This window comes from Lissotriton vulgaris, chromosome 9 (assembly GCF_964263255.1).
Source record: "Lissotriton vulgaris chromosome 9, aLisVul1.2, whole genome shotgun sequence".
Lineage (NCBI taxonomy): Eukaryota > Metazoa > Chordata > Amphibia > Caudata > Salamandridae > Lissotriton > Lissotriton vulgaris.
In genome coordinates, this window is record NC_141697.1 from 767306434 (window position 1) to 767320113 (window position 13680).

Genomic DNA, 13680 nt, shown 5'->3' on the forward strand with positions numbered 1-13680 from the left:
GAGGATTTATAACTGGATGACTTTTTTCGTTGGATGAAGTATATGCTTTTGTCAAGTTTTGATGAACTTTTGATCATGTATTAAAAACCTAAGGAACCTCAATACAGCGTGAATTCAACTTTGATGAACTGTTCATAGACATTGGTGTCTATTCATGCGCTGTGCTACAGGGCGTCTCCTTCCAATTGGGGGGAGCTTTGTATTAGTTTTGTTCTCCACGCTGTGAGGCTCAGACAGCGTACTTCCCAGGTAGCACGCCATAGACTATTACAGTGATCTAATTGCAAAGTCACACAGCTGTGCAAGGCCTTTACTCATTTGCAAAGTGGGTAATTGCCATGACCCCTCCTTTTTCAAGGCTCCCTGGGAAAGGGAGCATGCTATATGACCCCTGACTACTATATCTATTTCACTTTGGAAACCACTCCCCCTCTCTTTGCCTGCCTGTATCAGCTCAAGGATTTTTATGGTGTTGGGAAATGCATATTTAAAATATTTTTGTGTGACACAGTGTCTGAAAGTTTAACAAATATTTCATATATCTTGGGAGATTTGGGCTTGAACTCGCAGAAAATGCATAAGAAAATGAAATGTTCTCCCAATTGGGTCCTCCAACATATGTCTTGCCCCCCACCCCCCTAAAATCAAATCCTTAAGATGACACTGGCCTGCTCGTCGTTCTCACCTCCCCCTTCCCTCTGTTCCCTGACCCTCTCACTGTACTTTGCGCCTCTCCCCTCAAATCCCGTCCTTTCAACAGCTTGCCTCTTTTGCTCTCCCTTTATCTTTCAATTCTTCTCTCTAGCTTTTCTTTTTTATTTAAGTGTCCTGAATTTATCCTGCATCTTGTACTGCTTGTTGTCACACGTTGTCCGTGTCTCTTTTGTAACTATCGTTGCCTCGCTTCTGTCTCTCTTCTTTTGCTCTCTACCTCAAATTCCCCCTTTCTCTCTCCTTTTTCCTAGATGTCCCTTTCTTTGTTTTCTTCATTAGAGCTCTTACTCCTCTCTAGACCTCGTCTTCTCTGTCTTACCCGCTCCTTACCCCTGGTGTATGTCCCTCCCTCCATCTCTCTCTATTGCTGCATCTCTCTCTTTCATCTCCTTGCATCATGCTCACTACTTCTCGTTTTCACTTTCTATCGCTTTGTCTGTCTCGCTCTCTCGCTTCTCGAGCTAGCTTTCACCCCCTCACCAGCCGTCAGTGACGTCACATCTTTCTTTCTTCTCTCCCGCTCTCCCCATAGCCCTCTTCCTTCTCTCGTCTCTCTTCTGTGTTGCTTCTCCCTCTCACTCACGCGCTGCCCGCCGAAGCTCTCCTTTCCTCTCACTCACATCCTTGACAACCCTCTTCCACTCTCTCCCAGCCCACGCGCGGCCTCCTGAGAGCTCACCTCTTTTGTTTCTCCCGCCAGTGATAATTAACCCTCCTCCTAGTCTCCGCTCTGGCGCTCCCAGCAGCAGCGGCTCCCGGCTCCTGACCGCGGCTCGCAGGACGCTCGTGGGCACCCCCGCTCCCCCCAGGGACGCCAGTCAGGCAGAAGGCATCAAAGTCCAGAACTTTCTCTTCACCCTGCAGCAAAGACGTCCAGATAGAGCGGAGCCATGAGAGCCCTTCTGCCTCATCTGCTCTTCTCTGTCGTGCTTTTCTATGTCCGCCTCTCGCCCCTTCCCCTGCCCCTCTTGCGTCTTAACCAAGGCCCCCTCAGCTGAGCTCCTCTTGTCTCCCCGCAGGTCTCCTCTCAGGACGCCTCGATGCCCCTGCGATGAAGGACGCCTCCGCGCCCCTACTGCCCTGGACGACGCGCCCGCGCGGCCTCCATGGCGAGTGAGCTGACGGACTGGCGAGTGCCGGGCTAGGGATGGCCAGCCTGGTGGGGGCCGTGGCCCACGCCCTGCCCTGTGTGCAACGAGGCCTCAAGATGTCGCACAAGAAGATCCTGCTGGCGCTGGTGGTCTTCAGCATGCTCACCCTCCTGCTCCACCGGACCAGCCGCTCCAGCTGGTACGTAGCTCTTACCAAGGCTTGTTTGAGAGAAATAAAATGTGCAGGGATCCACGGTGTGTGCAGCTAAAAGCCAGGACTGTCGAACACAAAGTCTGCCTAATCTTGACTCCATCACAAGACAGTTCTTTAAATGGACAGGTACTGAGTAACTTGGATTTCTTAGATTGAACGGTGGAGTATCAGTACTTCTCAGCATTGGTGCAGACATTTTAGCGGGAAACAGGTACTCTGGTATGACTGCTCTTCTTTACTAGCACGGCCTCAGGCCACAACCTTCTCACGTGTCTCCTTACCTTGCAGGTTCTTTCAACCCCTGCGCTCTATCTTTACCACTGTGTGCCCATCTTGCTTCTCCTCCTCCTTTCTCCCTCTTCCGTCTTTCTTTCTTTCTCTTGCCCTAGGTCATAGTCTGATGCTGAAAATTAAGCTGGGTCCGCAAAAATGAGATCTTGTGCCCACCGGCCCAAATTAAGCACTGGCGCAGCCACGGTTTCACGAATGTCTCAATAGAGAGAACTAGTCCACCCTGGTGCTAGGATGGTCTCCCCCGCCTGTGTCACTCTTGCTTGTCACGTGTAGGGCCTTGGCGGCCAGTCACTTAGAAGTGCCATGTTCGGCTCCACGTTTGTGTTTATGTGGGAATTTTGAATTAAATATTGTGAAGCACTGTCAGCCTTCAGGAAACAGTAAGATCTGCTTGGGCCTGGGAAGAGTTTTGTTGGCTCTCCTGCCAAATCCGTCTAAAATAACCCTGCACAAAAATAGAACCCGTCTCTCTCACGAGAATATTTTGTGTACATTTTGAGAACTGGGCATGGACAAGGCACTTCTGGTAAAATGTGTGACTGACAGTCTTGCAAGGAAGCACAGTTGATCACAAGATTGAATCAAGAACACTATTTCCAGACCTGCAAATTCAAAAGAAAGGAAATATTGCCCAAGCTTAAACCTTGGAAGTTCAGGAGTAAATGAGCAGGCATGACAGAAGTTCCCGGAAGCTAAATAACCATGGTGGAGAAGTTCAAATGTTACAATGAAGTCCCAAACAGGAAAAAGTCCCTAGATGCTATTTATTAACAATGTCCTGTTTACTCTGCAGATAGTCCGCTGTTTCAAATTCTCTAATTAGATAACTCAACGTAACGTGATCTGACATAAATAACACATCACATAACAAGGAAGAACATAACATGGTATAATGTAACTTAGCCAACAATTCCCTGCTCATTTTCCTGATACCCTATATGATTTTGGCGTTACCTTAAAATTTGTTTTACTGTATTAAGGACACAAATATGCCTTTTCACAGTAAATAAGTCACTGTTTCTTTCGTGTTCGGGCCACTGACAGTGGGACTAGCGGTTCAGCTGCAGAACTAGGTATTGGTCAGGCTGGAAGAACCAGTCTTCTAATGGTGCAATTGTTTTTTCATCCTTTTCTTGTGAGTTACTTTACAGTCCCCACCTTGCTCCCCATCAGGTCAAACGCTACCTGTCACAACAACTGTGGGCTGGTTGCAATCTAGGTAGCCAGGATCCCCACTCTACTGCCCCCCCCCCCCCCCCCCCCGCGGGTCGCAATGCAAATAGGACCGCACACCAACACAAAATTGGTCCCAGTTAGTGAATTACGTAGCTAAAAAAATGGTTCATATTTCACGTAAGGACAGAATGAATTGGTGTTTTGCCAGGTGGACCACATGCATTTGTGCTTGCAGCACTTAATGTTTCTGGTAATATCAAGGAAATCACCAGTTCACACCGGCCTGCTGGTCTCTAAAACAGGTCCACAAACAGCCCAAAAACTGCCGACCCACTGACCGGATTTCGGCACCTCTGGCACTGCCAGTTTGCCCCATAGGCCAGACCGACCCTGGCTGTAAAGAGGAGGCCCTTCATAACTTCAGCCAGGGCAATGACCTCAATAGCCACTAGATGTCAGTGTTGCACTAGTGTCCGATTGCTCTTTAAGAGAGTTTAGCCGAACTTAACTCCAGTGCAGCTTCAATCAGCACTTTCCCCCAGGTTTCTTTCCGTTTCAGGTGCTCAACAATCGTCTCTATGCCCGCAGTTAGCATTTATTTCTGCAAGGGTCTCTTCTCGCTCCAGAAGGTAAAAACAATCTCTCCCTGTGCTTAGTCACTGGTTGTCAACATTGCAGCTAACGTTTTTTGCTTTCATTGGGGCTTCTGCCGATCCCACGTTTTAACTAGACTGCAACCTCAGGGGCGACTCATTTCAGAGACTCACGCTGACTGAGCGCAAGAGGACACTGCTGACCCCAGGCCTGTCTGGATCTCAGTGATACCAAAGGGGATGATGGACGGAGCTTTTGAGCAAATCAAACACCCACCCCCAATCAACTGATCTGGGTTTAATCCATCACCATTCTTTGGCTCACTCCACCACCCCAGTTCAGACATGGCCATATGCAAATCAGTCTGACCCTGTGCCTCATGGGAACAGTCCAGCCCGAACTGCCAAGCCATGTCTTCCCTGGACCGGAAACAAGCATCCTGGGACCTATTTCGGGTTTATAACCCTCATCAGCTAGGCTATATTGAATCCAGTGGTAAAGTGAGCAAGGGACCCACATCTGGGCACACCCTGCCAACTTAGGGCGTACAAAGCAATTCCAAAAGGGATGATGGACGGAGTGTTTGAGCAAATCAAACACCCACCCCCAGTCAACTGATCTGGGTTTAATCCATCATCATTCTTTAGCTCACTCCACCACCCCAGTTCAGACATGGCTATATGCAAATCAGTCTGGCCCTGTGCCTCATGGGGACAGTCCAACCCGAACTGCCAAGCCATGTCTTCCCTGGACCGGAAACAAGCATCCTGGGACCGGTTTTGTGTTCATAACCCTCATCAGCTAGGCTATCTTGAATCCAGTGGAAAAGTGAGCAAGGGACCCACGTCTGGGTATACCCTGCCAACTTATGGCGAACAAAGCGATCTCAGTCATACTCTTAACCCTTTCGATGCTGATGACGAGCTCAGCTCGTCATCACCCACGGGTGTCGTGTGCTGATGACGAGCTGAGCTCGTCATGAACAATGGTGATCAAAGCTTTCCAGCATACGGGAAAAATCCCCGCAGCAGCCATGTGGTTAATCACCACAGGGTGAGGTGATACACTGATGTCAAATGGGGGTATAACCTGAGTGACCACCTGGCGTCTCTGTACATTATCTACTTTCTCTAGGAATTTGGCATTATTCTTTAAGGGCCCTTGGTGTCACTGTTTAGCTAATGTCTTGATGCTCCCCCCCCCCGGGTTAAAGAAAACCCTTACCCTCCAGATTCCCAAAATCCAGAAACAAGTAGCAGCAGCCATATTCTGCACTGTCTAAAAATCATTTAAATTGAGGTTTTTTTCAACATTGTATACGATTGAATACATTAAGATGACACAATTCTGACTTTCATATGAAAGAAAAGCATTTGTCAGTATTCGCATAGCACCTGCAAGAGTATAGGCTCATGATGATTCCACAGGGAAAGAGATAACAAGAGAAAAAGAAAACAGTACATCAATAACTGTGAGCCTGGTCACGTGGTGTGGTTTTGAGTATAGTGCTGTATGTAGTGTCCCTCCCTACTAGGCGCTCCGTGTCCTACTTTTGAGTGCTAAGCTGGAGTGGGAGAGAGTTTGGGTATGGCAAAGTGGTCAAAATGGGGGGTAAAAAATAGGGGAACTGTTTGCCGAGAATCAGAAGACGGGAATAACCCGAGGATTGGGTCAGTGGGAGAAGTCAGAGGTGTGGCCAGAAAGAGAAAAACTTTCCAATTTTTAGTATTTGTTTGGCATTTCACTGACCAGTTGCAGCTTATTACTTTATTAAATTCAACAAATGGATACAAGTGTTATTTAAGGTTTAATATGAGTTATTGACAATAAAATACATTCACAAAGTGGGATACATTTCCAATCACGGAAAGTCCCAAATACGCTTAAAAGTGGAATCACAAGCCATTTGTGTACGAGACATGCAGTTTCTGTCATCAGCACTTCACCTCCGTTTTCCCACAAGACCAATTCAAGCAATGAATGGCAAAATATTCTAATTTTCAAATGTTTTCCACAAATTTTGGCTCTGCCATATTTGCCACATAATGCATCATCTGCTGCATAATTTGACGATTTTAACTAAAAAAAATGTTTGTAGCTCAAATGAATCAGGCCAGTATCATTGGAAGTGCCAGGAGTAGCAGGGAGCACGCTTGCGGTCTCAGCTGCGAACCCTGACTACTCCAGAATGATGTCCATGTGCTGATCTCTGGTGAGTTGCACTAATACTGCTGAAACAAGGCCAATGGAGGTGGTTACCATAACGCATTTACACTCATTATTCTGAAATCAATGAGTGTGTTTGCCTGAATAGTTAAGGATGTGACTACAGGGCCTGAAAGAGACCCGTTTCAAGTCCATTACTTATATCCTTACAAATCGTAATCGGTACACATTTTAAAACGATAATAAGGAAAACAGCTGATAAGAGTCACAATAAATGTTTTCCACTCCATGCATAAACCAGGTATTGGAGTACCTCCAGGAATGGTGCACCTCCTCACCGGGAAAAACAATGTTGTTCAAAGAAAGACGAGATATTAAAAGTAGGGCTTCACTGACAAACTCTTTAAAGTGGCACACATGTATGTGGGTGTGAATAACGCCAATGTGGCATATTTACAACCACCCTGTCTTGCTTTATTCACTTTATTTTTTGTTGTTGTATTTTTAACTTCGTTTTTCTCTTCCTCCCGGGGCTGCACTCCAGAACAGATACATTTCATAAAAAGACAACATTTCCAGAAAAAGTATTTCTTTCTTTTTTGGATCCATTTCACAGGATAACGAATGAAGGAATAAAGATAAAAGAGAGGGTAAAAGCAGTTTCTTGAAGTCACAGTTTTTAGCAAGTGTGATGGAGCAAGACTGAGACAGAAAAAGAGGGACTAAGAGGATGAGGAAGAGAGGGGGCACCTGCCAGGGTCAGAACAGGAGAAGTGTACACTGTCCTTGTCTTCTCTGGGCAATAAGGAAGATAGAAGCCCTTTTCCTTCTTTTCTCACCCTGCCCTACCCTGAATGGCGGAGTCTTATCTATAGGCCTTGGCTGGACGCATTTTTAAAATAAAAAAGTAGGGGAATGAATTCCATTAAATTTAAAAAGTAGTGGCACGCCCTGCCCTGCTGATCCCGCCCACTTCGACCACTGGTCTGGCAGTGGCCATGACCTGGAACGAGCTCCCAATCGACATCATACGCACTCCCTCCCTGAACACCTTCAAGAAGGCACTCAAGACCTGGCTCTTCGGTTAAATAGAACTGCTGATCCCCCCCAGCGCCTTGAGACCCTCATGGGTGAGTAGCGGGCTTACAATTCCTTGATTTATTGACAACCTGTCATATGATATCCTGGATATCTCGTGTGTAAGTTTCATAGATATGTGTAATCGTTGGGATCACTTTGGAATGTGTGTAGGAGATTGTACCGGTATTAGGGTTAGGACGTTTCCGTAGGCTGCGCAGTTCCGCTCAGCGCCACGGATTCCATCCCAGCCCAGAGTATTTTGCATGCATTAAAAGCGGGCACTGCGTAAGACCTTGCATGGTAATAGGAGTTCTCTTTTCCACTCTTTGGGGGTCAGAGGGTACCCTACGTCATGATTCCACCTCTGTCGCAGGTTAGCAAGGGAGGTCATTGGTTTTATCTGGTTTCATTTTGATGATCCAGGAGATAAGCCTTTGTCCAGTTCCCACGGTGAAGAGTAGCTGGGTTAGTGGGAGCATAGTAGGTTCATAGGCTGCGATTCCCAGAGATACTCCATCTCGACAACCAGGCATCTGTGCATCAAAAGCTGCCCTGACGGTAGGGCGGTCTGTTCCGACAGTGGGTCCTATGGATCAGATTGCGTTTATGGAATAGGTTGCCCAGCGTGTCCACCCCTAAGGACTCCCAAATCTCCATTGCCTCCCAAAACACAGCAAAGTAACTCAGTGGGGTATCTGGTGCATATGGCAGCCTGCTTGAAGAGGTTTGCAGGGTCCAATGATAACTGTTGTTATGTATGCAGGGTAGGGTTTTGGGGGTCAAAGACAGTGGTGACTTTGGGAGAACCAGCTCCTGTGTTCTGTTCGCCGTATTGCCACTGATTGCTGTTGACACCTCTGCTGGGTTAAGTCCCGCAAGTCATCCGGATGGACATTGAAGTTGAGCAGTAGTGCTCGAATATCAGAGCTCCAAGCCCCTCGCTAGGCAGTTGTAGCTTATCTAGGGCAACTCTACGTTTCTCTGTGTTCCAAATCAAATCCTCCATCTTTCCATCTAGTAGGCGGAATAGCCTGCAGTAAATGGGGACTGGTAAATTTGCAAAGTAATAGAGTAGGCTTGGCAGCATTGCCATCTTGGATAACGCGACCCGGGCCTGAACAGTTATGGAAAGTGTGCGCCAAAATGCATTGTGCAGTCGCAGAGAGGAGATGGCTTTCATCAGATCACGGGCGGAATGGTATATATTAATGGCCAGATATCGGAACCTGTGGTCCTCCCATTTGACATGGTGGGTGTCTATTGTGTGAGCAGGGCAGTCTGTGTGTAACGGAAATAGGCAGGGTTTTGACCAAATCACTCCTAAGCCCAAGAACTCCCGGGCATTTACAGCGTTTTGGAAAAGAACATCTTCCATATATAAGGAGACTGCATGTATTTCTCCTCAAAGAGGCAAAAAACCAAGTTCTTCCAGACTGGTGTAGGTACTGCACCAATGGTTCCATTGCCAAAGCAAAAAGCAGTGGTGAAAGTATGTGTAACGCTGCCCACCGCAATAGGGCAGAAATCAGTTGACCAATTTCAAGTTGTTCCAGCTCGTAACTTAATGTGCCTCTTGCACCTATGATTGCATGTGTATAGTATCCTCATCACTGTCATGTGGTGGCAGTGTTGGTCTTTTCAACAATATAATTTGTGAGTGTGTCATGAGTGGTTGCTCAGAATACTTGGTCTTCCACTGCTGTGATTTGGAGTTTCCAAGTGGCGTAACAGTGGAGTATAGTCCCCAGGCGTGTAGTAGCAGAAGGGGTCTGTGATCAGAGAGGGTTCTACCAAAGTATTTGGCATCTGTTATGCGCTGATGCGTAGCAGGGAGCCATAGAAACTATTCCATCTAACATATAAGTCATGTGGGGAGGGGTACAAGGAATATTCCCTAGTGTTGGGATGTAATGCTCTCCAACTATCAACTAAGAACCAATGTGTTATCTATTATGAGAAGTAGGCCACAGAGCAGACCATGGGGAGTTTTGGGGGTGGGGGGGAGGTGTGGGTGGTCCATCACAGACCCAAGGATGTAATTAAAATCCCGCCAATTAGCCAGGGTATGTAAGCTCAGCATATCAGGTGTGCTGAGAGGGAGCTAAGTAATGCGGTTGACCAGTATTTGGTGAGTAAACACAACCCAGCAATACTGCAGTACTGTCTAATATCCCTTTAACCAAGACATATCACCCCTCTTAGTTGGTTTCTACTGTGATAGGGTGAAAGGGAGCCACCGGTCGGATCCGGACAATCACTCCTCTAGCATAACTAGAGTAGCCAGAGCCATAACATTGGCTCTCCCAGTATTTCTTGAGTTTGGTGTGTCCCCCCCCCCCTTAGCAAGATGTGTTTCTTGCAAGAATGCACTAAGTGCCCCTCACATTTTAAGGTACTGATGCACAGACAGCACTTTCTCGCGGTGTTCATGCCATGGGTGTTCCAGGTCAGGTCAGAAGAGTTTACCAATTCTGAGTGGGGTAAGGGTGAGGTTTAGTGGGAAGCAGAGGCTGTGAGGGAGAGTAAGAATCAGTAATGCACGGTTACACATCCCTGGACATTCAATACAGTGCTATACATTGTAGGCCGAATGACGTAAACATCCCAACTCCAAGATTCAGGGAGGCACCAGCCATATTCCTTACACTGGTTTCTCTCTTTAATACGAGGACAGCTAGTAGAGTTTCCCCTTAAATATCCAACATGGACAAGTGAGTCTTGGAAATGCCATGTCGCTGGTTCTCTGTGTCATTCTGCTTTTCATTCACCACATTTATAAACACATAAGTGATTATTTTCTTGTCTTTTTTGTTTCTATTTAACCAGGTACCACAAAACATTTTACTACTCCTGCTCGGCTTCTGGCAGGGCCCCCAAGCACACAGCCATCGCCTTCCTGAAGACACACAAGACTGCTAGCAGCACAGTACAGAACATTCTCTTCCGCTTCGCTGAGAGGAACAACGTGACTGTGGCACTCCCCCACCATAGCTGTGACCACCAGTTCTGCTACCCGCGCAACTTCTCCACGCGCTTCGTTCACCCTTACACGTTGCCACCTCGTATCATTACCAGCCACATGCGTTTCAATGCCTCGGAGCTCCGACGACTCATGCCCAATGATACTTTGTACTTCACCATCCTCAGAGAGCCTGTGGCAATGTTTGAGTCCCTGTTTAGCTACTACAATCAGTACTGTCTTTCTTTCAAGAGAGTGCCCAATGGCTCGATGGAGACGTTCCTCAACCATCCACTCAGGTATTACCGTCCCAACGAGAAGTTCTCCATGTTCGCACACAATACGTTAATTTATGACCTAGGTGGTGACAATGACCATGGCACCGGACCTGCAAGAGATGTCTACATAGACGGTTTTATCCGGGAGATGGAGACGATCTTCTCATTGGTCATGATTGCAGAGTACTTTGATGAGTCTCTGGTCCTCATGAAGCATCTCCTCTCCTGGGACCTGGAAGACATGGTCTATGTCAAGTTGAATATGAGGACCAAGGAGTCCAAGCTCAACATCACCTCTACTCTACCCGGCAAGATCCGGGCTTGGAACAGCCTTGATTCAAGGCTCTACAATCACTTCAATGCTACTTTCTGGAAAAAGGTCCATGAGGTTGGGGCTGCATGCGTAGAGAAGGAGGTGCAGCTCCTCCGGCAGGCACAGGAGCGACTCATGAGAACCTGCTTTGGGGATCAACTGAGGCTCCGCTCTGCCACGCAGATCAAGAATAAGGAGCTCCGCCCCTGGCAGCCCAGTTCAAAGGTGAACATCATTGGATATGATCTGCCGGGCAACCTCAGCTCTAGCTCCCAAGAACACTGCCTGAAACTAGTGATGCCTGAAGTTCAGTACTCAAGGTATCTGCTGAAGAAGCAGAGCCTGAAGAACCGAAGAAAAGTGGTCCAACGACAGCCACCCAAAGCCGTGGTGAAGCAGGCATACAATGGAGTTGGACTAGTAAAAGCTACAGCGGTGAAGCCAATCAGGCACCATTATCTGTCAACAAAATTGTAGGAAGATTGAATATGTAGCAGGGAATAGGCATGCAGATGGAACTTCAGAGGTTACCTTCACAAACCATTGCCATCTAGACCATAGTTCATGAATGACTGCCATAATCAGAACCCACAATTCAAGCAACAGCTGTTTAGGTGTGCGCCAATGAGGGCTGTGGGCACAAAAAATGCACAACAAATTGACTTTCGTTTCCCACACCAGATGAATGCCACTACACTATCAGGCAATCCGTTATGGGACAAGATGGCTGCCTGGGCTGTGTTCCCAGAGGTCGCATATCAACATGACTCAAGGCTCTCTGGAGCGGCCATTTTGGAAATTTCTCAAGTGAAATAAAGAAAAAAATAGACCTCCTTTTGGCACGAGAAGCAACCCCACATCTTGGAGGCTGAGAGCTTTAAAAGAATGATTATGGACGTGATCTGAGATTCCTCCTCACGGCCCACCCAAAGTCGAACTCACTCCAGACAGCAGAATATGTATGAATGGCCAGGATGAACAACGAAGCTGTGAATGTGAACATATCCGAAAGAGTCACAAAATGAATGTGTGAAACACGAGAAACCCCTTTCATCCCTCGACATTGGTGAAATTAGCACAAGGAGAGGATGTCCTGTCTGTATGTCATTGGGAAGGAGCGCTCTGACGTTGAACGCCGAACTCAGGATGATTGAAGGACTTAATTGTCCATTTCCATTCACCCCAACCCATCCTTTACACCAGCACTAAAAGTATTTAAAATGTACATAGTATTTATCAGGAGTAATAAATGATCAGATACTCTGCATTAATGTATATTATAGTTGAAAGAGATTTTGTGGAGAGGCAATAAGCAGTCGCATCAGAGTTTATGGGAGTTGTTTGGGGAATCCCATCCTTCTTTGCTTGGGGTTTGAACAACCTGAGCCTGCAGGGAGCAGGGGACCGGTGTTAATGGACCGAATGGGCTACGGGGATTCTGTACTCTCTTAGTGATGTCATGATGCACCAAAATATTTTCAGAGCACGGAAAATCAGCAACGCAAGATGCAGTGAGCCAGCTGACGTGCACGTTAGATAAAAAGGAGCAGAACATGTCAGAAAACAACAAGCGAGAACAATATTAAAAGTGTTTATTTTTTATTTGGGAAGATGAAACGTTTTCTTTTAGTGTTTTGATCTCTGTGAGTTTGTGTTTATTAGACTTCAGTGCGTGGCTGACTATGTTTTCCCTTTAGAACCTTCATTTTAGTCTGGGATCTTTTTTATGACATCATAGCAAACCTCTTTGGCAAAGGGTCATCACAAATCCTCTTGAGAAGCAACACGGAAATGGCAGGTCGGTGAAATAGCGGGATGTATGACGTTACAACGCATACTTTTACAACGCCTACCTTTACAACGCATTTTTTACACCGCAACATCCATTACAACTCATTCCATTACAACGCATGCATTTACAACGACTTTTTAAAAACTACCTTTACAACGCATTCCATTACATCGCATACTACCTTTACAACGCATACCATTACAACGCATAACATTACATTGCATATAAGGTAAGTATTGGATAGTGTAGGGGTAAAATTACTATTCTAACTCCAGGGGGGGGGGTGCAACAGTAGGGTAAGTGTTGGATAGTGTAGGGGTTAAAATTACTATTCTAACTCCAGGGGGGTGCAACAGTAGGGTAAGTGTTGGATAGTGTAGGGGTAAAAATTACTATTCTAACTCCAGGGGGTGCAACAGTAGGGTAAGTGTTGGATAGTGTAGGGGTACTATGTGTTGTAATGCTATGCGTTGTAATGGTATGCGTTGTAATGACTGCGTTGTAATGACATGCGTTGTAGTGGTGTGCGTTTTAGTGTCATGCGTTGTAATGGTTGCGTTGTAAATACATGCGTTGTAATGGATGTTGCGTTGTAAAAGTTTCATTGTAAAAGTTGCGTTGTAAAGGTTGTTTCCCGAAATAGCGCCACCCACTCCCGAGCTCTGCATTTCCATACATTTTGGCTGACGATCTGCCAGAGTTCTGCTTCTGCCACTGCCCAGATGTTAAATATTCCTGCCCGTAGGTGGTGGCGCAACCTACTCTGCCTACCCTGGGTACGGGTGGGGCGGGGGTGCCTTCCGAGCACACCCAAAGCTGGAAGTTGTGCACTATCAATTGTATCGTGATGAACCAATGAAGGCAATGTTGAACACAACAAGACGTAGCAAAGCCCCTAGGCCTGGATTTTTTTGTTACAGGAAATGTTTGGTAATAGTTGGGGGCCTCTCTGTGTGTGTCTCCCAGATGTTGTATGAAAAAAGTCTGAATAATGAAGCAACGTTTTGGG

General features: G+C 46.6%; 1 protein-coding gene across 1 annotated transcript in view; it reads left to right on the forward strand.

Annotated features, from left to right (window-relative positions):
• The window catches only part of GAL3ST3 (galactose-3-O-sulfotransferase 3), a 160972-nt gene extending 148476 nt beyond the window's left edge, over nt 1-12496 (forward strand). The window contains exons 2-3 of the mRNA XM_086938497.1: nt 1734-2004; nt 10156-12496. Of these exons, the coding sequence (XP_086794623.1) occupies nt 1862-2004; nt 10156-11356 (1344 nt within the window). The 5' untranslated portion in view covers nt 1734-1861 and the 3' untranslated portion in view covers nt 11357-12496. The remainder of the gene's footprint in view (nt 1-1733; nt 2005-10155) is intronic.
• Nucleotides 12497-13680: the final 1184 nt, after the last annotated feature.